The following is a 26,700-nucleotide window of genomic DNA, read 5'->3' as shown; positions in this document are numbered from 1 at the left end:
TATGATCCTGTCTCCACACAAAAAGAACATAGTATTCTCAGAGAACATAGGGTCTGCTCAGGTGAATAGACATTAATGAGAGAACCACATAGATAAATATAAAATTATGTTTGTGGCAACTGCCACAGAGGAGAGGCATATGGTCCTATAAACACTTAAAACTTTGTCAGAGAGATCAGCAAATGCTTCCCTGAGGAAGCCTTCAGTTCTTTGGATAAAGACTCAAGGATCACTCCATCACCCAAATGTTATTTTCTTTCCAGGTGACCTGTGCCTTATTGGGGGGTGTAGTTTCCATGTCCTGATGGCTGACGTGCCCAGGAGTATCACCTCTAGATGGGTGAGATTTCAATATTTCCATCTTTAATATAGGATCCCTATACTATATCCCTAGTCTAGGACATGAAGATACATCAGATAATATGCTACATTGTATCATTGTTTAGCACCCTCAACATAAGTGTCGGGCCATACACACATATCAAATATAGATGGAAATATATTATTGTACTTTTTTCTTTAGATATAATTACACATCACTGAAAATATACTGTATAGTGATTAAAATGTACTATCTTTGCCACTCATATCATGAATGGTCCCTTATATTTTGTTTTCAAATCTGTTCCAAATACCTTTTTTATTACTCATTGAAACTCTTATCAAAATATCTACCTAATTGTAATAGATTACTGATTTGGTGCTTTAACTGGTAAACAAAAGGTATGGGGGCTTTTGATCACAAAGGAGATTTAGTGTTCAGATTCCAAAATTTATTTTGCCAAATAAATAAATGGTCATAATTATGATAAACAGTATTTCTTTGTAATAGGGGACTTTGGATACATCTTGTGAACTTAAATTAACTAAAGATCTTGAAGAAAGATGAGAAAGAGTGAGGACGAATTCCTTTTTCATAAAACTGTCAATGAAAAATTACCACTAATGTGTTAACTTGGCTGATGTGATTTGAAGGATAGTGCCTTTTTGTGACAAAAAAATACATACTCACTTAAAAAATATGTGTGACTATTTACGTTTTCAGTAAAAAATATATATATATATCTTATGAACATTTCAGGTCCTAGGTAATTTTATATCAAAAATTAATATTCAAAGCCACAAGAATTTACTGCATTCCTACTATATGCAATATGGGAAGCCATGATATCCCAAGCACATTTTTTGGGAAAGAGCCTTATTTGTTTCCAATTTATTCAAGGAAAAATTAATCCAGAGAAGGAAAATTATCTTTACTATCTTAGATACTCTATATAACTACCTTTTTTTAAAATAGTCTCTCTATCATTTGCATTTCAATCAATGGACAAGCAGTATTGAGTACCCACTTCACATTCAATTCTGGGCTATGCATGAGATTACAAAACACAATCCTTGACCTTGAGAAGTTTTCCATCTGGTTGGTAAGATAAGGATCGGGCTTAAGACACAATTAAAGAAACACACATCGACTATTGATGCAAGGTCTCCCCTCTTATACTCAGCCATTCATACTTTAACATTCTTTATTTTCCTCTTTTGACTTTTGACTCTAGTCCAGGGCAGAAAGTGTCTATTTTGAGCAATGAAAATATAGAACTTTAGTTTGAAAGAATGTGGACAAAAAACAATTCAAGTATAAAAATCCATATAGAGCCAAGAGACTCCTATAGGGAAAAATAATGTTTTTCCTGCTAAATTTTGAATGTATTCTCTAGGGTAAGCTGGGTTTTGGTATCTAGAAAAAGTTTTGCTTATTTGAGTTTTAAAACTCTTCTTTTGCCCTTGTTTACCTGTAGGCATCTACAATTGCAGAAAACTTTCTTTAGAATTGTGATTAACTCTTGGCATCACCTAGTATGCTTTGCTACAATATTTAATTAGAAAAAATGAAGGATAACATGATAAAACATAAGAGTAAGACAAAGTTTTTAACTTACAATTTAATATATACTAAGATGGCAAACCATTTTATAGCTTTATTTAGATCCACTGTCTTAATGCTTTCAAAGGATACTTTAATATAAGTTAGGGGAATTATTTAATTCACATTAATATATTCTTTGAAAAAATAAATAGTCATCATCTATAAAATAAATTATAAAAATCATACCAAAGTATATATTGAGAAGAAGAGATTTGAAAATTCTGTTATAAATGGAAACTAAGGCTGTAACTTTTGTTTCTTAGGTTTTGCTAGCCTAAGTTACCACATAATAGACAGCAGGTATTTCCACTAAATTTAAATTGGTTAAGTGAAAGGAAAATCAGAAAAAATCTTTGCAACTTTCAAATTTCAAATATATTTCTACTGTCTTCATTCTGAAGATTTATTTGAAAAGTATTGTGTTTCTAAAGGAGTTAGTCAACTAGGTTTATGATATGGAAATAACCTAATTATGATTAGCAAACATTTTCATCTTTTTAAGCAAATCATCCCATTATTAAAACTAACCTGCATCAAAATAATTTAGTATTTAGAGATTTTATTTTTTAAAATACAAATTTTTAATGGCTCACTGATATTCACATGTATTAATATTTATAAATGAACACAACCAAATAACTTTAAAAAATCTAATGTGATGGCATTTCAAATCAACATAGGACAAGGTAGAATACTTAAAGGCCCCTTTTAAACATGATTAATAATTCAGTGCCAGCAGCCTTTATGAGAACTTACTAAGAATATTCAGTTGGTTAACTTCGTCTCAGTAATCATAAGATAGATGAATAAGACACAGTCCTTGCCCTTGAGATGATAGCAGTCTAAAACTTATGATCAGCAAGTTTTTTTACATCATCTTTATTTGGATATAATTTACATACCCAATCTGTACATACATAATTTAGATATAATTTACATATACTTTTATGTGTAGTTTGATGAGTTTGACAAATATATATATTGCTCTTGTAACCATTACCCCATATAAGATATATAATATTACCTTTGCCCTAGAAATTTCCCTTGTGATCCTTTATAGTCACCTCTGGCTCCAAACAATGACTGTTACGATTTTTTTCCCCACCATAAACTAGTTTTGTCTATTCCAGAAATGTTATATGAATGAACACATATAGTGACTAGGAAATATTTTTCCATAAGTCTTTCATGATTCTGCATGTCTTTTGTGAGCAGAGGTACTGTTTTTTCCAAAGGTGTTTGTATAGTGAACAACCTCGGAAGCTAGAGATAATGTCTTCTTCCTGAGAAAGAGCAAGTTTGTTATTGTTCAGTGCATTAGAGATAATGTGTCCCTTTGGGGTAAAGTCAGGCAGGCTTACTGCCCATTATAATGGATTCAGGCTCCCGAAGCTCCCAGGTTCCTCTCCTGTAACATAACCCACTGTTTGGGCAGGTGTGGTACTCTAGCTAATCCTACTGCTGTGAGTAACAAAGTCCTTTGTCTGTGACCCAAGAGTCTTGTGTCTTCTGCCAGCATGAATGAAACTTACAAGCTTACACATTGAATAAAATCTCAGATCCTTCCCAGTTCTTGGCACCAGTATGTATTCTTTTGTGTCTGGTTTCTTTAGCTTAATGCTTTTGAGAATTATCCATGTTGTTTTACAAATTAATAATTAGTTCCTTTTTATTGCCGAGTTGTACTAATTGCACGATTATACCAAATTGGTTTATCTGTCCATTTGTTGATGCACATTTGAGTTGGTAGCAGTCTAGAAGTCAAGATCTGCACATTTTCTAAGTAGTAGTTTTTATACCATGTAATCCAATAGAGATATTTATAAAATGCTGTTAGAATACAGAAGAAGCAGTGATTAATCATGCAAAAGAAAACCTCACAGATGGGTTCACATTTGAGCTGGACCTTGAAGAATGAGTCTAATCTTCTAGAGAGTATAGAAGCCTGGCCTGTTGACCTATTAGAAAAAACAAAAAGCTCTACTCAAGTTTCTTTTTGTGCATGCATTTTATATATGTATATCTGTGCATAAGAATTTTCTCTTTTATTTCCAAAAGTTGTATGCTTCATTTGAAAGCAAGAGAAGTGACTGTTGTTTCTAAGCATCGTGAAGTCTTTACTTAACTCTTCCTTCAGTTCATCAGCATGATCAGTCACTAGTGACACTGTAAAGTTTTGAGGGGTTGGTGGGGTGCTGTCCACCCTCCCCCATACTTAATAAATTAACAATAATGTAACTAATATGGGTTATTTATGTTTTCCCAATCTTATGCAGAGAATAAGTAAGACCATCTTTAGGAAGTGTTGCTCTTTTTATTGGTTTACAACCTACAATCTCAGTAAGTATCCTTGTTTGGCAACTATAGCTTCAAAGCAAGTTTTCTGAATCTCTGGTCTTTCATACAAGCAGAAAGCTGTCCTGCAGCCTCTCCAATGTAGAAATCCCCTAAGTAGCTACTGCCCGGCCCATGCTCCAGTCTCCATCCTCTCAGTGCTCTTGTCACAGACAAGTCCTGATTCAGAGGACTTTGTTGGTGACAGAAGATGTAGTTCTATACATTTTGACTAATCATAATTCTTGGATCTTTGCATTTATTCTTTGAATAAAATGGTCTCCCTTAGAAACATTTGTTTCGGGCTAACTGTATATCTTATATTAAGAAGCCCCTTGAAGAAATAAAATTCTTATAAATAAGTTTTATAATTAAAGAGATAAGAGTAGTATATGTGAAATAATTAATAGCTAATTATGTTACTGACAGAGGTATATAGATCGTGGTTGAGTGTAAAATTTGGAACCAAACTGCTGGTTTGAATTCTGGCTCTACAATTTACTACCTTCGTGATCTTGCATGAGTTACTTGACTGCTTTAGACCTTCTGTAAAATGAGGATGATTATAATAGTATCTATTTCACAAGGTTATTGTGAGGAGTAGATAAAAAGTATAATGCACTAATGACATTGCCTGGTGCGTGTTAAGTAATATGCATATTTGCTGTTGATAGTGATGATGATTATGATGATTATGATGATGAAGAAGAACGATTATTTTAGTTGTAGTAAGTTCCATGAAGGAAGAGGTAAGAATAAGCACTGTGTGTTTGTGTTAAATTGAGACACAGATTTGGATGACTGCTTCATAGGTGCTTATTGGGGGAGTAATGAACAGTAAATTGGAAGGGTTAGATTATGACACTTTGAAAATGACGCTAAATTTAAACATAATGTGCTATACAGTTGGAAGCTTTTGAAGGTTCTGGACTGTATAAAATACATGTTTAAGAATGATCAGTCTGACAGTAGCACTAAGAGAAGGGCCCTTAGAAACATCAAAGAATGAAGTCATCATACAGGTGTGAGGCAAAGGGGTGGTGGTGAGAGTAGAACAAAGCTAGATAGGATAGAGAGAATGGGGAGGGAGGATAGGAAAAAAGAACAGTTTAGCTGTGGGAGCAGGAAGAATACCATCATTAACTGTTGGTTTAGCTGGGCAGCAGAAAAATGATGATTGAATCTGGATTATTTAGCGATCTGTTAATGATAAAAATCCTGGTAACTGACCTTTATAGTATTACAAGATTCTGAATGGCAAAGCAAGATTGAATTGTGTTTATTATAGTTTTGATGATAATTATGATTATTTTTCTAATTAATTGGAAATTGGCCATCTGTTCATGTTATAAAAGGCATTACTAGACTTCATATTTAATTAACCCGAGTATTACATTTCACAACCATGTTGGAAAGAAGAATTTTTCTGCAACCCTTAAAACATGTTTTATTTTTTCACTCTAAGATTGTAATTGAAGTTGTGCTAATACTTGAATTTTTATAAGTGACCCTTTATGTAATATCTACATTTTATGTTTAAATTCTTAAAATTCCAAAGCAGCTCTATGAAAAATAAATATTGTTAGAATATTTCCTCAATAGTCTGTTAATTTTGTCTTATACATTTTTTATAACAATATTAAGCTATGATGTAATAGATATTTAAGTGCTCACTCTTTGTTCTGTCATAACAGTGTTTGTCCCTTCAGTTCTGGGGAATGCTAGTAAGTATACAGTGTGGTCTTTGTAAGGTGATGTTGTAAGTATGAAGCAGTGTAGTTTGGTGGGAAAAAAGAACATCTTCTTTTAAAACAGCATCTTCTTAAAAAAAATACCTGCTCAGATATTTGCTAGGTTTATGGCTTGAGCAAGTCACCTTAGCCATTTGGATCCTACATATAACAGGGACATCAGTCCTGCTTTTTAAGGGTTCTGTCAGGAATTATATGGATTATAAGGAATGTATGGAATTCAGATTATATGAAATTTATGAGAAGCCTTATGTATAAATATTGGTGATTATTATTATTTTTTGCAAGGTAATATGTCAGACATGTTAAAACATTATGGGTTCCAATTCTTACTGTTGTCACTCCTGGCTTTTCTCTCTCTCAGATAATTCCATTTCCATTTAAAAGTATACTTGCTTAAGTCTTTCAGCTTTGTTTTTTCATCCAACCTAGATCTCATGAAAGGTGAGTTTGGGATTAGCATGAGTAATTCTCCAGCGTCTAGGGAGGCGTTACTGAGCTAAGCAGGTGACTACAGATATTGGCACCTGCAGTGAGGGAACAGGTGTTAGTCAAGCTGTAATAAAATTTTTAGGACTTTTAACTTTGTACTTTTCCAACTGAAATGACACAGTGCTCCATAGTTTCTTTTTTTAAGGCAAAAGGGAACTTGTCCTTTTCACTGCTAATTTTCTCATAAAGTACCAAGCACACGAGCCTCATTCTTTTTTCCTTGGGTTAAGAGTGTCAAGTGTGCTGCAGCAGGCGGGGCTTTATTTGCTGCCCTCTGCCAAGAACAGACAACCAGCAGTTTCTGAGCTTTTCACTTGACTGCTTTCAAGCTGCTGAAGGGGAAAGAGCAACAAGTCAATGTGGCAAACGGTTCACATGGAAGGGTCTGTCCAGTATTAGAATTTTAAAAGTAAAAACTCAAAATGAAATATATGTGCATAAATATCAAGGTAAGAATATATTAGTGATAGATCTGGAAAATGAGCCTTCTCGTGTATACACACACACGCACACACACACACATATACATATTTGAAGAATAGATTTGCTTCTCCTTTGTGTGTGTATATGTATATATACACATAAAACATATATATATTTATTCTTATGACATAAATAGTTTTATGACTCAGATCACTTTTACTCATGGACTTATTAAAATGTGTGTGCTATTCTATGCTAGAGTTTATTTCTCTGTAATATTTGAGAGGAAATGTAGAATTGTGATTAAGACACAGTCTCTGCAGCCACACTGCCTAGGTTTGAATGCATGGTTGTTTTTAAAGAGCCACTTATTAGCGGTAGGACTGTAGGTACCTTTTGGTACCTTAGTTTCCCTATCTGTAAAGTGGAAATAATAATCATACTTACTTCATAGAATTGTTTTGAGGATTAAATGAGTATATATACACACACAAGCACATATATACAAATACATATGTACACATATATATTGCTTAGAATAATGAGTGTATAGTAAACACTATATATCAATATTATTTATTAAACAAGTAAAATCATATTTCTATATAAAAGCAAAGAAAATGTCATACAGATTTTCAGTGGTAGTTGTTTTTATAGTCTTCTAAATTAAGGCATAACATTTTCAAAAAATGAAATGATAAGATGCTAAAATGGCATAGCAATTCAATAAAGAGGGCTGGGAATAGAACAAGACTTCTACTCTATTTACTGTCCTTTTTCCTTTAGAAGTCTTAGCTGTAACTGAACTAGAAAAATTTTCCTACTAATCATGTTACCTCTAGACGTACAATGCTGTTAAAAGACCATTTCTAAGAATCACAACATTGTAGAATTAACAGAAATCTTAGATATCAAATAGTTCATTCAACCTCTTTATTTTGGGGCTCAGAGGACTGAGACCAAGAAAATCAAAGACTTTTCTTAAGGTCAGGTAGCTATTTAATTCCAAAACCATGTTTACTAACTTTTAGTGTTGTACCTTTTCTTTTAATTTTTATTGGAGTAGAGTTGATTTACAATGTTGTGTTCGTTTCATGTATACAGCAAAGTGAATCAGTTATACATATACATATATCCACTCTTTTTCTTTTTAGATTCTTTTCCCATATAGTCCATTGCAGAGTATTGAGTAGATTTCCCTATGCTATACAACAGGCTCTTATTAGTTATCTATTTTATATATTGTAGTGTGTATATGTCAATCCCAGTCTCCCAGTTTATCCCTCCCCCCCATCCCCTGGTAACCGTAAGTTGGTTTTCTACATCCGTGATTCTACTTCTGTTTTGTAAATAAGTTCATTTGTACCCTTTTTTTTAGATTCCACATATAAAGAGATATCATATGATATTTGTCTTTCTGTGTCTGACTTACTTCACTCAGTATGAGAATCTCTAGGTCCATCCATGTTGCTGCAAATGGCATTATTTTGTTCTTTTTTTATGGCTGAGTAATATTCCATTGTATATATGTGCCATATCTTCTTCATCCATTCCCCTGTTGATGGACATTTACATGTCCTGGCTATTGTAATAGTGCTGCAGTGAATATTGGGGTACATGTATCATTTTGAATTATGGTTTTCTCTGGGTATACACCTAGGAGTGGGATTGCTAGGTCATATGATGGTTCTATTTTTGGTTTTTAAGGAAACTTCATACTATTCTCCATAGTGGCTGTACCAATTTACATTTCCACCAACAGTGTAGGAGGGTTCCCTTTTCTCCACACCCTCTCTAGTATTTATTGTTTATAGATTTTTTGATGATGGCCATTCTGACCAGTGTGAGGTGATACCCATTGTAGTTTTGATTTGCATTTCTCTAATAATTAGTGATGTTGAGCATCTTTTCATGTGCTTTTTGGCCATCTGTATGTCTTTGGAGAAATGTCTATATCTTCCCCCCCATTTTTCAATTGGGTTATTTGTTTTTTGATATTGAACTGTATGGGCTGTTTGTATATTTTGGAGATTAATCCTTTGTCAGTTGCTTCATTTGCAAATATTTTCTCCCATTCTGAGGGTTGTCTTTTTGTTTTGTTTATGGTTTCCTTTGCTGTGCAAAAGCTTTTAAGTTTAACTAGATCCCATTTGCTCATTTTTGCTTTTATTTTTATTACTCTAGGAGGTGGATCAAAAAAAGATCCTGCTGCAATTTATATCAAAGAGTGTTCTGCCTATGTTTTACTCTTAGAGTTTTATAGTGTCTGGCCCTATATTTAGATCTTTAATCCATTTTGAGTTTATTTTTGTGTATGGTGTTAGGGAGTGTTCTAATTTCATTCTTTTACATGTAGCTGTCCAGTTTTCCCAGCACTACTTATTGAAGAGACTGTTTTTTCTCCACTGTATATTCTTGCCTCCTTTGTCATAGATTAGGTGACCATAGGTGCATGGTTTTATCTCTGAGCTTTCTATCCTGTTCCATTGATCTATATTTCTGTTTTTCTGCCAGTACCATACTGTTTTGATTACTGTAGCTTTGTAGTATAGTCTGAAGTCTAGGAGCCTTATTCCTCCAGCTCCGTTTTTCTTTCTCAAGATTGCTTTGCCTATTCTGGGTCTTTTGTGTTTCCATACAAATTGAAATATTATTTTGTTCTAATCCTGTGAAAAATGCCATTGATAATTTGATAGGGATTGCATTGAATCTGTAGAATGCTTTGGTTAGAATAGTCATTTTCACAATATTGACTCTTCCAGTCCAAGAACATGGTATATCTCTCCATCTGTTTGTGTAATCTTTGATTTCTTTCATCAGTATCTTATAGTTTTCTGAGTACAGGTTTTTTGCCCTGCTGTAGTACCTTTTCAATTACAGTAACATACTTGAGACTTACTCATGGTGGCTAAATGAAAAACAAAATTTGATTCTCATTTGAGCCAGCATACAGTGAAGCATATGTGTTGTATAACTCTTTGTTTTGATATACTTTCTCATTTACAGAAACGTTATAAGAATAGTACTAGGAACTTCTAACACCCTTATCCCAGATTCCCAATTATTTACATTCTGTTTCATTTATCATTCGTTTATATATGTGTTTCTATATATGTTTATTTATGATTTTTTCTGAATTGTTTGAAAATAAATTGAAGACATCTATCTCTTTTAAATACTTGAATGTGTATTTCCTAAAAACAAGTCACATAACTGCCTTGATAACATAATTATCAATGAACAAAATGAGAAAATTTAACATTGATAAAATATTATCTAATCCACAGTTTATACTTAAGTTTTATCAATTTTCCCAATAATGTCCCCTTTCTCTGTTTTGTTTTGGCTCAGGATGCAAGCCAGGGTCAAGCATTCTGTTGAGTTATCATGTCTCTTTAGTGTACTTTCATTTGGAACAGTTCCTTAACCATTTTGTCTTTTTTGACCTTGAGATTTTTGAAGAATGCAGAACAGTTATTTTGTTGAATGTACCTCAATTTTTGTCTGTGCGATGTTTCCTCATGATTAGGTTTAGGTTATGCATTTTTGGCAGGGCCACCACAGAAGTGATAATGTGTCCTTCTCAGAGCATCCCATCAAGAGGCTCATGATGTCAATTAATTCCAACATTGATGATGTAAACTCTGGTCGCATTGGGTCTGCCAGGTTTCTTCACAGTAAAGTTACTGTTTTACCCTTTCTAAATTAGGATTAATTTGTGGAAAGGTACTTTGAGATTATGTAAATATGTCTTCCCCACCAAACATTTACCCACTAGGTTTTGCATTCATTGATAATTTGTAACTTTATTATTGCTTCCATATTTATTAGTTGACATTCTACTGAAAGGAAGAGCTTTCTCACATCTTCCATTTGTTTATTTGTTTGCTTGTTTGTTTATTATATCAGTAGAACTCATGTATTCTTGTTTTATTCTATGGGTATGATCTATTACTATCATTATTTATTCTTATCTTCAAATTGTCCCGTATTTGTCCAGTGAAAACCACTTCAAACTAGCCTCTGTGTCCTTTCAATATTCTTCCATCATTCTTGAGAATTTCCTTACTTTCCAGCACATGTTATTCTAGCATCACCTTGTGCTTTTCCTGGTGAGGCCCTGGAATCAATCTTTTTTATCCAAGTAACCATGATTCTATTTCCAAGTAAATGGTGTTTAGAAGTCAAGATCTGGATGCTAGGTGTACTCATTTATTGCTCGCTCCTGGTGTGTCATTACTTCAGGGTTCTCTCAGTGAGCAGCATTAGTAAATATATGTCTATATTTATTTCTGTATCTGTGTACCTATCTATTAAAAATCATGAGATGTTGGTTAAAGGGTACAAAGTTGCAGTTATGCAGGATGAATAAGTCTAGAGATCTAAGCTACAACATGATGAATATAGTTAATAATACTTTATCAAATACTGGAAATTCGCTAAGAGAGTAGATTTCAGGTGCTCTCATCACACACAAAAAATGATAACCATGTGAGGAGATGGTATGTTAATAGCTTGACCGTATTCATCTTTTCACCATGTATATGTATACCAAATCATCATGGTCTACACCATAAATATATATAATTTTTATTAAAAAAATAAAAACCAAGAGTTCATGCTGATATCTCTAATTCTATCTCAAACACAGGATACATTCTCATCTTTCCATTTCCATGTTTGTAACTTCCTTTTCCAACAGTGAGAAACCTGGCTTCCCACTGCATTCAACATACATATTTATTTACTCAACTTGGAATACTCAGAAGGTAATTTCAGAATTGCTAATCCATTTCATAGCAAAAAGCAATCCCACTGACTAGAATTCAATATTTTCAGTTTATTTTAGGGGTAAGATTTATTAGAACAACATAATTTGTGCATAAATCTCAAATGTACAATTCATGAGTTTAGACAGATGTCTGTACCCATATAACTCATATCCCATAAAGACATAAGGCATTTCCATCACCTTAGAAAATCCCCTGTGCCCCTTCCCACCCACTCCATAGTAGCCATTTTTCTGATTTCTATCATCATAGACTGGTTTGGCTTATTCTAGAACTTGATATGATTGGAATCATGAAGTGTATATTCTTGTATCTGGTTTCGTTTACTCATTATAATAACTATGGAATTCACCTGTGTTGTTATGTATATGTATAGTTTGTTTCTTGTTATTGCTAAGGAGTATTTCACTGTATGTTTATGCCACAATTTGTTTATCTACTCACTTGTTGATTGGCATTGAGTGATTTCTAGTTGAGGCTAATATAAATAAAACCACTATGGATATTTTCATTCAAATATTTTTGTGACCATATGGATTCCATTTCTCTTGGTTAAACATCTTTGATTGGAATTGGTAAAATCATAGGTAAAGATGTGTTTAATTTCATAAGAAATTACCAAACCTTCTATCAAAGTGGTTGTACCATTTACGCTCTTACCAACAATGTCTGAAAATTCTGGTTGCTCCATACCCTCATCAACACTTGGTGTTGTCAACTGTTTTTAACTTTAGCCATTCAAATGTTTATGTAATGGTATCTTACTGTGATTTTAATATACGTTTCTCTGATGACTAATGGTGTTGGGACTTTTCTGTGAGATTATTGGACATTTCTATATCTTCCTTTGTAAAGGGTATTTAATTTATTTTCATTTTCTAAACTTTTTTTTTTTTTTGGTCTGTTTATTAGTGAGTTGTAGAAATCCTTTATATATTATGGATGTAAGTCTCTTGGCAGATATATGTTTTGCAAATATTTTCAAACAATGTCTGGCTTGCCTATTCCTTTTTTTAAAATGATGTCTTTTGATGAACAGAAGTTTTTACTTTTAATAATTTCTAAATTATAAATTTTTATGGTTATTACTTTATATATCCTTTCTAAAAAATAACTTTTTCATCCCTGGTTGTGAATTTATTCTCATATGTTTTCTTCAGGAAGTGTTAGCTTTTAAATTTAGGTCTAATATCCATATTGAATTAATTTTTGTGTATGATGCAAGGTAGGGGAAGCTCTATGTGTTGTAAGCCTAGATTTTCATTATTTTAAAGAAATTTTTCCCACACATATTTTCATTGTGTTTTTCCTGGATATTAAGAAAAACTTTTGGGGTAGCAAGTGATTAAAACCAACTCAAGCTAGATTAAGCAAATGGGAATTTATTTGCTCACTTTGCCGGGCAGAGTAAGACATATCTCATAGGATCAAAGGAAGATACACAAAGGTCAGGAGTTCAGGAGCTAGAACTAGGATGGATATTCCAGGGCTCTCTCTAGTCTTTTCTCATATCTGCTTATCTCTGCATCACTTCATTGTGCAGACCACTTTCCTCTACAGGCCAGGGGAGATGAATGCTGTCAGCCTCATTTATCACAGATGCTCATTCCTCCAGCGTCACTACAGTTGTCCTAAGGAAGGACTCTACTTGGCACTGCTTCAGTCACATGCCCTCTTCCTGGGCTGGTCACTGTTGCTTGGGAGCTCAGAACCTAGGCGTAATCAAGTCCAGGCCCACCCTATGGCAGTGGGATGGTACTACCATCAGAAACAACATGGAATGAGGGAGAGAGGGTTCCCCAAGGATAGGTTTCTGGACATTCCAAATATTAGATGTCCCACCAAGATTCCTATTTTTAAAAAATGGCTTTTTACAATGTATAAAATAAAAAATTAAATTAAAAAATGGCTCTTTATATATGGGATTTATTTATCTTTCATGGAACTCATAATTAAATATATTCAGGTGCAGTAAAGCTAGATTTCTATTCTGCTCATCTAAAACTGAAGTGTGAATTAATTAGATACTTTGAAGAACTAAAATGTATGCAAATTATATGAGAATAATGTACCTCCTAAATGATTAAAGTTCAACACATCAAAGTCCATCATAATGTGAATGATGCCGAATGAAGTGGAAGAGCAGTCAGATTTTTTTCATTTTGACCTGTCCCCACTTTCCTCAAATTATAATGAAAAAATTGGATTGTCAATACTTCAATATAATAAATCATTGGGAGAGTAACCGTGGTTCAGTTATTAGGACAAGATTTATATACTTAGAGTGCCCATAATTTTCCAGAGCTTTAAAGCAAGGCTGATGATGTTCAACCCACAGGATTAATTGACAATAAAAGAAGTGGTTCTTATTGGAAATCATTAAGCACCTCAAGGCTTGCATTTGAAGGAGAAAACTTGAGAGTTCATTGTAGACAAATGACTACCTCAGCCAAAGTTACCTACTTGTATAATATTTTCTTTGAAGTGTGGTTGAGTAAAAAGCTGGCCCCATAGAGAACCTTGAAATGATAATGTAATCGACAGCATAACTGACTTTCCTGGGTTGGATTCACTAAAGAAATCTGACATCAAAAGTAATATTTTAGGCAGTCTTTTGTCTAAGTATAAAAATGTGACCATCAGGGGATAGAGATGGAGGACCTCTTTAACTGACAGGCCCAGAGGTTATTTTCCTATTATGAGAGGAGGACCCAGCTGGGAAGGTTCTTCCCACCTTAGCCTGACTGTCTTCCTCAGCATTCCACTTGCTTCAGTTTTGCTCTCTTCACTCTGCCGACTGTGTACAAAAGCTCCCCTTCATGGCTGCCATTGCTGCCCCATCCTCTAGGTACTATAATCCCATTAATTTTCAGATTTAGGTGGAAAGTCTCTTTTCTTTGTTCCTTGAGACAGCTTTTCAGAATAAAGTTTTACCAATGAAAAATGAACTAGGAGGGAGGAGAAAGACACACAAAAGCTTAAAAATTGAGTTGTTTATAAAATCTGCTTTCTGATCCTATTTTTAAGGGTCTAGTCATAGATGGGGTTAATTAATATAGAACAAGGGACATTCAACTCCTATTTCCTTTTCCCTGCTTCAGATCCGTTTGCTTTGTTCTTTGTGGCCATATGATGCAATGATAGTTGCCATCTTAGAGCTCTCAGCAAACTATTCGTTTTTTCCATTAAAAGAAGTTGACTTTCCTGCTTGCTTTGGCAGCATGTTTACTAAAGTTGGAATACTACAGAGAAGTAAGCATGGGCCCTGCAAATTCGAGAAGCGTTTCGTATTTTTATGTGATGTACAGCATGGTGACTATAGTTAATAATGCTGTATTGCATATTTGATAGTAGCCAGGAGGGTGGATCTTGATAGTTCTCATCACAAGAAAATAAATTTGTAACTATATATGGTGATTGATATTAAGTTGACTTCTTGTGATGATTGTTTTGCAATATATACAAATATTGATTAATTATCTTGTACACCTGAAACTAATATAATACTATGTCATTTATACCTCAATTTAAAAAGAAAAAAAATAAGTTGATTTTCTTTTCTTTTCTCATTTCAAATGGCATTCTCTCTCTCAGGGAGCACCTGAGTTTCTATTTTCTGTTAGGGGGATATTTTCAGTTCTTGGTTTATTTACAGAATCAAAGTAACGAAGAGTCTCTCTCTCCTGTTCACATATGATTGATTTGTTGTGACTGTCTGGAGTGCTGTATTGAGAAGCCATCTGGAGGTGCATCTAGGTCCCTCAGGAAGGAGAACTGTGATTAATTAATAATGTCTGTCATGAGCTTAAGAGTAGCTGCACACTTGCCACGTATCTGTCATTTCTCTCAATTCCATCAATGGTAACGCATTTGTTTTGATTTGATTTTTATTTCTACTCAGGTTATCAGCCTTGGGAATTCCAGTGGTTTTCTTTTTTTTACTAATCCCTCAGATACTGTTGTGGTGGTGGGGGAACACATCTAAATATATATTAAAATACTTTTCTCCCTGTTGAATTAAAACCTCCTTAAGAAGGAGCAGATTCTCTCTACAAAGTCTGAGGCATTAAACATACAACAAAAACAAAATAAATATTTAAACTTTTTTTCAAATGGTTCATCCCATTAAGTCATTTTGATTTCTTACCAAATGAATATGGAAATATTTTATATTTTATATTAAAATATAAAATGTAAATTGACATTCCTGATCCATCCCAACAGGTACATAATTTTCTATTATTGTGTATTCTTTGTTGTTTTGGACAACTTAATTTCAAATGAATCAAGGAACAGGATATTTAGTGTTTCTTCAGGAAAATAACTGCACATTTACAAAATTACTACTGTTAAGTTTCCCCCAGGTATGCTCTTCTGGTGACTATCTTAAACTTTGCATTCATGACTATTGTACATTTTTCAGTTCTCCTGTTTTCTTCACACTTAAACTCTTCATTTTTAAGAAGAAATGTTTCTTTATTTTTAACTCGAGTTATAATTCCAGTGAGACAAATGGGAGTTCTCTTTGCTCAACAGTTTCTGAAGTTTGGTTTAGCTTTAAGCCACTAAAAACTTAAAAGGTTGTATTTAGATGGGAGAATTTGGACTGAAGTCCTTTCATTGGTGTCTATAACATCAATTTTTTGCACTGCAAAAGTGGGGAGCCTTGAGGCCTCTGAGGTCCATTCTCTTAGGCCCCAAAGACTGACCTATGCATTTGTTTATTCATTCATTCCTCATTCCCTTCCATTTATTCAACAAACCTTTGAGTATTTAGTATATGCTGGTGTGGAGGGTTCAGGGAGCCCATATCCTCCAAGAGTTTTGGTGTAGAAGACTGAACAGAAATAAGCATATGGCCACATGTGACAAAGGCTCTGTTCAGAGTGACATGGGAGCTTGTGGAAGGGGAACATCCAGACTGGGGATGGCAGTGGCTCTAGGGAAGCCTTCGTAGAGGAGCTGAAGGATGAATAGAAGTTAATCACACAGTGAGAACAGCCAAGTGTGGAAAACCCTTTCAAAGTATTTTTAAAAATTCAATTGCTTCCTGAAAACAGATTTGGCCTCCTGGAATTTATCTTGGAGCTAAAACAATCTCCACTAGATCCGCTGCAATATGGGATCTAGAGTGCTGATTCCCTTGTAGGTATCACAGTTTGATTCATTCTTCCAGTGGAGAGGTGGTGTGGTAGAGAGCGAGGTACAGAAAGCGCACTGTTTTTCACTCATCAGTTTTCTTTAGTTAGCGGTTACTTAGGCTACTAAGATGTAATTCTTTAAATATTTTCGTGCACATTTTTTGTAAACGTACATTGTCTTAGTCTGCTCTGGCTGCCATAACAAAATATCATAGACTAGATGGCTGAAACAACAGAAATTTATTTTCTCACAGTTCTGAAGGCTGGAAGTCTGAGATCAAGGTACTAGCATGGCCACGTTCTGGTAAAGCTTTCTTCCTGGCTTGCAGATGGGCACCTTCTCGCTGTGTGTTCATATGGCCTTTCCTTAGTGCCTGCTTGGGGAAAGAGAGAGAGAGAGAGAAATCAGTCCTGAAATTATTTAAATATTTAGAATTTTTAAAGAGTTTTAAGTTCTAATCAGGTAAATAATTGCAGTTATTAAAGAAATGTTCTGGTAAACAATAAAAATAAAAATATAATTTCATAGGTTGACAGTAGTATACCACGACCAGTTTGTTCAGTGAACTTCGTATGGCAAAGCTCTTTTATGTTCTTTGCTTCATCAAAGAATGTCAGATCAGCAGGAATATCCTTACATGTCTTCCAGTGGCATGGAACTTAGTATTTTAAAAAATGAGAAAAGAATCTTAACAAATATGTTTCCTTTAAGGGTTTTCTTCTCTAGGGAGAAGACACACACAATGTGTATATACCCACATACACACACACATGCATGCATATATGTGTACACACACTTGCATTCACACATATGAATGAATACATACACATATGTACACATACTATATAATTCCCTGTGTGTGTTTTTGTGGTGTGAACCATTACCTATAGAAAGGCTATATGCTAGCATTTAGGCATACAGCTCAAAAAAATGTACTACTGCTTGTCAAACCAGCATGTTAGCAACAGATACAGAACAGTTTTTTTAAAAATAAGAAATGGGTTAGAATTCAGATAAATATTGACCCTCTGTAGTTATACATCATGTACAGTGCAATCACATTCATTTTACAAAGGAGTTAGGTTCCACCGTCAACACAAAAGGTGACAATTGGATGTGAACAAAATGACTCTTGAAAGTTACACAAATTGCTCACAAATTGCAGTATTTTACCAACTCTGCCGGTTTTGTATTTGTTTTCTCTCCTAGCAACAGAACAGATCACTGTTCTTTAAACAACTGGAGTAGTTTATTTGTGTTGAGCAGCCATGTGGTGTGAAATCGTGTGTACTCTGAAGCTCTGGGATCACGTGTGTGCGGTGCGATACTCTCCCCACCAGAGCTGAGGGAGCTGATGCTGGCTGTAAAAATGCACCTCCCGCTAGTCCCACATATGTGGGAGCACATGTTCATTGAGTGTAAAGGAGGCATTGTGGTGGAACGCTGTTTAAGTTGTTCTCCCTCCTCCTCTTTCCCTCTAGCTTCCTCCTCCTTTGCCGTTCTCTTGTGTTTGCTGAACATTGTCATCTTGTAGGTAAATTCGAACACATTGCAACTCTATGGCATATGGCATTCTATTTAGATACATCTTTGTTTATGTGCCTGTTTATAGGTTCTTTGTTGAAACAAAGTTACAAATATCAATACCTATGTGTGTGGCTGTTGGACTTCTAGAAAATTCTGTTAAGAGCATGAATTTCATTTCTGATTGCACCATGTAATACTCGCAGCATGTGTTCCAAGCTCATCTGGTTGCAAAAAAGTACTATATGAGTAGATGTACAAACCAGTTTCCATCCCTGGAAAATAATTTAAATCTGTTAGCCCATCAAATGATGGGATCTTTTTGAGCTCCGGCATGGTACAGTAGCTATTATTAAGGCTGTGAATACACAAGTTAACTTAATTCTGCTTTTGTTTTAGTTTAGAGTAACCATTTATTTATGTTACTGTTTTGTTGCTTTGCTAAACACTGAGGTCGATGGTCCTACTGGCATCTCATATACAACCCAGCTGCCACTGACTGACCACGGGAAAGTACTTTCCCAGTGGAGATTAGTTAAAACATTCTCTGAGAATCTGAGTGAGTGAACCATACTTTCCTTCATGCAAAACCAGAATTGATTACATGTATTTCCTGCCAAAGCTAAGAGGTGCAGTTTTGAATTTCTTCAGAAAGGGCAATTTCAGGTTCACTTAAGTTTTATGATTTTAACATTGTGTTTAAGAACAATTTTCGTGCTAATTGAAGTGTCCTGTGTCAAAGGAGGAAAAAAAATCAAGTTCTTAAGGTAGACCACCTTCTTTAAGGCATTAAATGGAAATTCACAACTTTCCAAAATATTCTTTGTAGGAATTCTATTGTGATGGTTACATAGCTTCATTCCTTGATTCAACAATTGTTTGCTGAGTACCAAGTAAGCACTGGATATACTGCAGTGAGGAGAAGCAAGTTCTTGACCTGTTGAAGCATATGGGATCCTGCAAGGGTGATCAACAATAAACAGCTAAACAAACAGCAATTTAGAGAAGTGTCAGGAAGACAGAGGACAGAATTCAGTGATAGAGAATAACAAGAGGGGAGCTAATTCACTAGGTGATTCGTAATGGTGGTTGGAGGAGGTAGGTTTTAGGCTGAGACTTAAAGGATGAGAAGATGTGGGCCAGGTAAAGAGCATGAGGCAGAGCAGCCTAGGCAGAGATCAGCAAGCATCAAAACTCCAGGCATAAAGGAGCTTGGGTGTTTCCAGAACTGAAAGTAACCTGGTGTTACTGCATCAGAGCTTTTAAGTGAGTGTGTGTGTGTTTGTGTGTGTGTGTGTGTGTGTGTGTGTGTGTGTGGTGTGGGGGGAAATGAGGAGGTGATGGTATGAGATTAGATTAGATCAGTAAATGGGTGTCAGATGATTCAGAACCTTGTATGCCATGGTTAAGACTCTAGATTTTAAAATAAGTACAATGGAAACCAATCAAAAATTTAAGAGTAGAGAATCATTATCTAATTTAATTTTTAAAAGCTCACTTTGGCTATGTTGTGGAGAATGAAACATGTGTGAGCATGTTTCATTGTGTTTGTGGTTAAAAATGGAAGCAATGAGACCAGTTGGAGGGCTATTAGAATCATCCAGTCAAAGACAATGGTGGCTTGGGTAATAGAGTGGCGATGGAGATGGAATCAACTGGATAGATTTGAAATATTTTTTGGAGATATCTTCTGAATTTACAGGTACATTTGATATTCAGGGTGAGGAGGAATCAGGAATCTAAAATGATCACTTTTTTTTTTTTCCAACTGGGCATATCATGGTAGCCTTTACTAAGATTGGGGGTTGGGCAAGATCAGGTTTCAGAGGGAGATCATGTTCACTTTTAGACATCTAGCACCAAACCTAGTGCAAAATTTATTAATTCATCAAACATTGATTGAGCTTCACCATATGCCAGACATTGTACTAAGTGTTGAGGATATCTGGTGTCCTTATGCTTATGGAATTACAGAGATGGTAGATTTCAGGGTGCAAGAGGGACCATAGTTGGAAATCATCCAGTCCAACATCCTTATTTTAAAGATGAAGGGTAGAATTTGAAGCATTTGATTTTTGAAGAAATATCAAGACTCCTCTATAAAAATTATGGTTATCCTAGTAAAACTTAACTTTACTCAACCAGCAAAAATTGTGGTATTATTTTCCCTTAGGGATAGCATACAATCTGTTTTCATTTCTGTTTTAATGAATTGTTACAACTAGTACTATTAAAACACTTTCTGTTGCATTCTGAAGTCATGAAAATATGGGCATTATAGCCAGGGGTTCAGTGAGTGATGCTGTCATTGGTTTCACTAGGCTTATAAACAACACATGCAAGAAGAATCATAAACCATGTTCAAATGTGCACACATTTTTTTACTAAGGATTGATAGTAGACAAATGTGGAATTGGACACTTGTATTTTTTTATATTATTGATGGTAGGTTGATATTTACCTTGAAACCTTTTAGAGGAGATTTTTCAAATTTAATGGAAAGCATTAATATGAGAGGGGAATAAAGAAGGGCTGCAAAGAAAAAAATTGTTGTTGTGCAATGAATTCTAGATTTGTGTGTGTGCAAGTGGATGTATGTTGGAGTGTTTGTTTTAAGGGCTTATTCAATTTTATAAGTTAATATATTTGGTTTAAGAATAAATAGGTAATGATGAAATAGCAAGTTTTGTAGATGTGAACAATTTAAACACCAGGAAACCAGAAAAGATTATTTAGAGTGGTCTAGATAAGCATACTTATTATCTAAATTATGATACAGCATTTATTGTTCATTTAAAGTGAGATTTACTTGGCTCTTTATACTAGGTCAAGTACTGTGAAAGAAAAGAGATGAAAGTTCCTGCCCTAAGGGTGTAACAAACTTGAAGCATCAGGCATGATCCAGTCTCGTCACACCCATGCACACACACGATGGGAGACTGTTTCCTTCAGTGAGTGGTGATTGCCATAGGAATGCCCTATGGAAAGAAGGAAGTTTCAAGATGTTTTGTAGAGATGAGGGCCTGTTCATCAGAAGGATGTTTCAGGATAAGAAAGGAAAAAGTGGATATTGAATGAGATAGACTGCAGTCAAGTGACCTACTTGAAGCTTAAAAGTAGGTTGAAGAGACGACGATAAAAGCAAGGATGGAGCTAGATTAGAATGCATGCCAATGGAAGAGGCAAAACTCCTGAGAGGATGGTTGAAATGGTCAAAATAAGAAGTATTTAGCTCTGCTTCTTCCCTGTAACTGGAAGGGCAGGACTAAATTCAAAGAAACCAGAAGTCCAAGGTTTAACCCTGTACCTTCAAGGAAGAAAGGTAACAGACAAGGGCTGATAGTTGAAACTTCATGGAATTTATAACTAGGATTGTGTACACATAAATTAATTGAAAAATTAGTAGCGAAAATAAAGACTAGATAGAAAGACAGCTTGTTTTCTGGAATCCTGCTGAAAAAATAGAAGCTTTGTGCATGAATATACCAGAACAGGAGTAATCTATGTTTTATTAATTAATCTGTATCCTTATATCCTCATGAAAGATACAAGGGTAAGAGTGTAGTTTTCACTTTCTGAAAAAGTGCTTAGGAATAAACACTGGCAAGAACTTGCAGGAAGCCTTCAGGACAGGAAAATGTCTTTTGTTCTTAACCACTTGCCCCTGGCTCTCCCAAAAGCCACCTTCCTACTGTGGTGGTTTAGCCTCTCACCTGTAGATTAATATTTCCTCTATGATAAATTAATTTGCTTGCTATGGACAGTGTGTATGACCTTATATTCCTTCACAATAACCTCGAAATTTTCTTCATCATGCAGTTGACTGGAACACACCACTCACTCCTGAAGTTTGAAAGAGGCTCACTGGCCAAGCAGGACTTTTTTTCATTTTTTTTTTTTTTTTCTTAAGCTTTCTCAGCTGCATTAATTCTTAACCAGCCAAAGAAACTCTCAAGGGGATACTTTGGGGGAAAGGGGAGCAGAGACATCTTGAGAAATTTTTACATATGTAAAACAAATGTCTTCCACTGAGGTTTTTAAAATAGTCCCTTTAAACTGTAACATGTGTCAGGCTAAGTTTGCTCAAATAATCACAGGGCTGCACAAGCACGTCCCAATCAGTGCACACCAGACACAGAGGCCCATTTTCATGAGAGTCATGTTTTTGTTGGTGGTTTTAGTTTGTCTTCAGAAATTGCCTCTTGCGTTGGTGGTGTAGTGGTGAGCATAGCTGCCTTCCCCAAATTACTTCTTAACCCATTATCTCTAGAACTTTCCCATTCTTTAATTCTACTTAGGAAAAAAGGGATATTATCTCACAGCTGAGTGGGAAGACGCAAGGAACTCTGTCCAAGTTTTCTCCAGGAATATTGTTGTCAGGTTTGTGGTTTGCTTCTAGAAATTTGGTATGTGAGTTAATTTACATTTTTCACTCTACCTCCAGCTTTTTTTTTTTTTTTAAGGGACAGGGGTAATTTAAGAGGGAATTGAATATATCAGAGCACCTTATTTTTGTTGTTGTCTGTTTGCTAAATAGGAAAGTCCATCAGCTTGGTAATGGAGGAGAACAATGACTCCATGGAGAACCCCCAACAAGGCCAAGGGCGGAACAATGCCATGAAGTGTGGATGGCTGAGGAAGCAGGGAGGCTTTGTCAAGACTTGGCATACCCGTTGGTTTGTGCTCAAAGGAGATCAACTCTATTATTTCAAAGATGAAGATGAAACCAAGCCCTTGGTAAGTAGGAGAAAATTAAAGCATTGTGGTGCTTAGTAGTCTAAGAAGTAGAGGGGTTTGCTAGAAACTGATGGAGACTGAGGTCAACCCAATCTCCCTGGTCTCCTTCTTTTCGTTGGCATCTTTCACACTCTTTCTCATTGCTTACTTTGGTTCAAGATGATGAATTTGCTAATTGAGGCCAAGAGACAAATTACACTTGTCGGATATTAATTTTGACTTTTACGAAGCTGTAACATAGTGTCTGAGTCCCTCAGGCAAACTTACTTCCTGTGGAAATGTTAATGGACATCTGCTAGAAGATATATTCTATAGCCAAAACATCTTTCCTTTTCTCAGAAGTAAGTTGAAAGATTTGAAGGAAAACTGTAAATGCAATTTTAGGTAATTTCTGAGACACCTTCAATATCAGTTCTGTGGGGGCTTCTCTCTACTCTAACTCACATAAAATATGGATGCAGTGCTAAACCAGACAGTGTGGACACATCCAACCAGCATACACAGTATAGTCCCCTGGGAATAGTTTCTATGTTTCTTTGTGGTTTCTTACTGGTCTTTTATTTTCTTGTTTACTTATTTTCTCAGCCACAAATCTCTGGGTTGCAATTAGAGAAAGGAAAAATCTCCATCGTTCCCTGTAGGTACAGCAAGCTTTCTTAGCTGTGATCATTGCTTATCAATTAATGAAAGGAGATGGGAACTGAGGTATCACTTCTGTGTTTTTCCTTCATCTACATCTATAAAATATATAAATAAGAGAAAAAATGTTTGAGATCAGTTTACATAAACATCCCTAACGGTATGTTCTTGAGGCTATTTTCCTTGTATTAAAATGTAAGAATTTAATTAGGAATTTGGATCAAGGTTCTGCTTTAGTATTTTAAATTCCTCAGACATTATAATTTAACAAAGTTCTCATTAGTATAATCGAATTACATAAAGATAGCAATGAAATTACAAACTCTACTCATTTTTTGAAATTGCTATTTTTTTAGCATATTTTTATCAGGGCCACGCATTAGACTAAGAATTTGTGTATATACGTTATCTTATGAAATGCTTACAATAATCCTGTGAGGTAGGATTATCCTCACTTAAGTATGATGAAATCAATGTTTAGGTGTAATGCATATTACCCAAAGTTAGACAGTGGTGCCATATTTTGCCTCTAGTTAGGTCCAAGTTCATATAGCCTCGGCCAAAGATCTCATAAATAAATCAATAAAAGTATCCCATATTGATATCATGAGACTTACAGTGCATTTCCATACCTGCTATTGTTTTCATCACAGCAAACCAGTGAGGAATATGGGGGTTATCATTATAGATGAAGAAGTTGTGTCTTAGTGACATGAAGCAACATGACCCCCATCATATAGAGATCAGAGGCAAAGGAGTAAAGCCTTTTGTTTCTTAACTCTTACTCTAGGGTTCTTTTCTTGTACCTTGTTTTAAACCATGTAATACTCACAGTAAGGTATTATCCTGAACATAAAATCATTTTTACCAAACTGAGGTTAATGTGAAAAAATGTAGAACGTGGGGGATCCAGTATGGAAACCGTGATATGGGGGACTGTGTTCAATAAAACAGAAATATGAGTAATATTCAATATTTTATCCTATGAACTCTTGTTCTGGTGTGGTTTGGGTGGGCTGGGTTGTTAAACAGAATGGGTACAAATCAAATGATTAATTAGGTCTCATCTAGAACCTAAACAAGGGATTAGGGGAGCAAACAGAGGTTTCAGGGGCTGAGTGGCTAGAGAATTGAAAGGAAACTGAACAAACGTTTTGACTCTTTGGGGAGCTCAGCGTACCTTCTAGTAATGAAGATAGGATACAATGGATCAAGCTTGAGCTCAATATTTCTAAAACTTGAGAAATTGCAGATGTCAGAGAATATGCACATGACCCCTCTAAACTGTTAAAAGAGGATATCATCAAATTGCCTTGGCTATTGTCCTCCGTGGAATTTCTTAGAAGATCTACAGTCACAAATAGTATTCAGTGCAATGTAGTTATTTTGACAAAAAGTTGGAAATATAAATAAGAAAATGCAAAAACTTCTGATTAATTCAAATGAAACTCTGCCTCAAAGTGAAAATTACTTTCATTCATAATATTTCTAAGATAAATAATATTTTGATATTAGTATGTTACTAGTATTTGTAGACTTATAATGACTGAAATTAACAAAATAGTTATATTGACAAGAAAATACTAATTCTTATACAAATCAAACATAGACTACAATCATTCCCCCCACCTCCATAAAAGGTTTCTTAATTTTTCTTCTATTTATTACTTGTTAAAGATTTGCTGTTAATAAAGCAGTAATAGTTTGGGGTGAATAATTTTGAATTATTATTATTTTTTTGGATCATCTTTTATGACAGTGCAAGCACCAGGAATTTTGACATAGTACTTTTAAATTTTCATCTTTTATACTGATGTTTAGACATGTGAGCACAGAATCAGATGAAAACCCAGCAATTCCTATATCAGAGGACACTTTGGAATTTGAAAGGACCATGTATTTGCCCATGAATGGATTAATTTCTTACTTTAAAGTGAGTTCTTTAAGTGAGCATAGATGCCTGACACATTGTAAGTGCTGCAGCGCATTTTTGGATGAGTTGGTGAGTGATTCAGTAAAATATATCTCTAGCCAAGCAGGGTTGGGCCAGGACCATGTGCTGTCAGTAGTACTGACTATCCTCAGCTTCATGTATCAAAATCATAACCTGTATTTAAAATAATGAAGTTTAAATCACATTAAATAAATCCTGTAGTGATATATTATAGACTAACTCTAAATAATTCGATGAAGAACAATTGAACATCCTGAAAAATGTTAAAACGGGAAAAAATTTAGTTGTAGTGATATGTTATAGAATAACTCTGAAGAATTCGATGAAGAACAATTGAACATCCTGAAAAATGTTAAAACGGGAAAAAATTTAGTTGTTATAAAACCCCTCATTTTATAGATAAAGGGTACGTGTGTGTGTGTAGGTACCCTTTATCTATAAAAGGGTACCTACACCTCCTGTGTGTGTGTGTGTGTGTGTGTGTGTATCAACCAAGGGATACTGTTAATGAGTAGCAGATAATGAACTGAAAAATCAGATTTCCTTGCTCCTGATCCAGTGTTCCTTCAGTTTAGGCTTTTGCCTGCTCACAAATCCTCAACTTTTTTTTAGATTTGCTTCCAGTCAGAAGTACTGTTTTCAGTATTGGCACTTACAAGCATAAGAATGCCCTTGACCTTCATATATTTTGATGAGGGCTATTTCAATAATACTGGAGGAAACATCACTAATGAAATGAAAAAAAAATCCACTCTTCTAAGCATTCCTAGCCAGCTGAAAATGTTCAATAAACTTAATCTGGATTGGTTTTCCTCTCTCTTAATAGTATTTCTGAAATGAAAGTATTAAAACCCTTGAAATGTGTGTCCCTCCTGTCCTAGAAAGAGCCTCTCAATTTATTTTAGTGAAACTTTCTCTGAGTTTCTCAACTCAGTAAAGAGAGTCAAACTCCATCATTATCCTTGTTATTAAAAACTGCACATCTGT

General features: G+C 34.9%; 1 protein-coding gene across 2 annotated transcripts in view; it reads left to right on the top strand.

The window, feature by feature from the left end:
* ARHGAP24 (Rho GTPase activating protein 24) overlaps positions 1-26,700 on the top strand; it is a 518,667-nt gene that overhangs the window by 63,804 nt on the left and 428,163 nt on the right. For both annotated transcript variants that reach the window (XM_082391124.1, XM_082391125.1), the window contains exon 2: positions 22,921-23,120. In XM_082391124.1, coding sequence (XP_082247250.1) covers positions 22,941-23,120 — 180 coding nt within the window. In that variant the 5' untranslated portion in view covers positions 22,921-22,940. The remainder of the gene's footprint in view (positions 1-22,920; positions 23,121-26,700) is intronic.

This window comes from Balaenoptera borealis (genome assembly GCF_965194805.1).
Source record: "Balaenoptera borealis genome assembly, chromosome: 4".
In the NCBI taxonomy this organism is placed as follows: Eukaryota; Metazoa; Chordata; class Mammalia; order Artiodactyla; family Balaenopteridae; genus Balaenoptera; species Balaenoptera borealis.
This window is presented reverse-complemented; position numbering and strand designations above follow the sequence as displayed.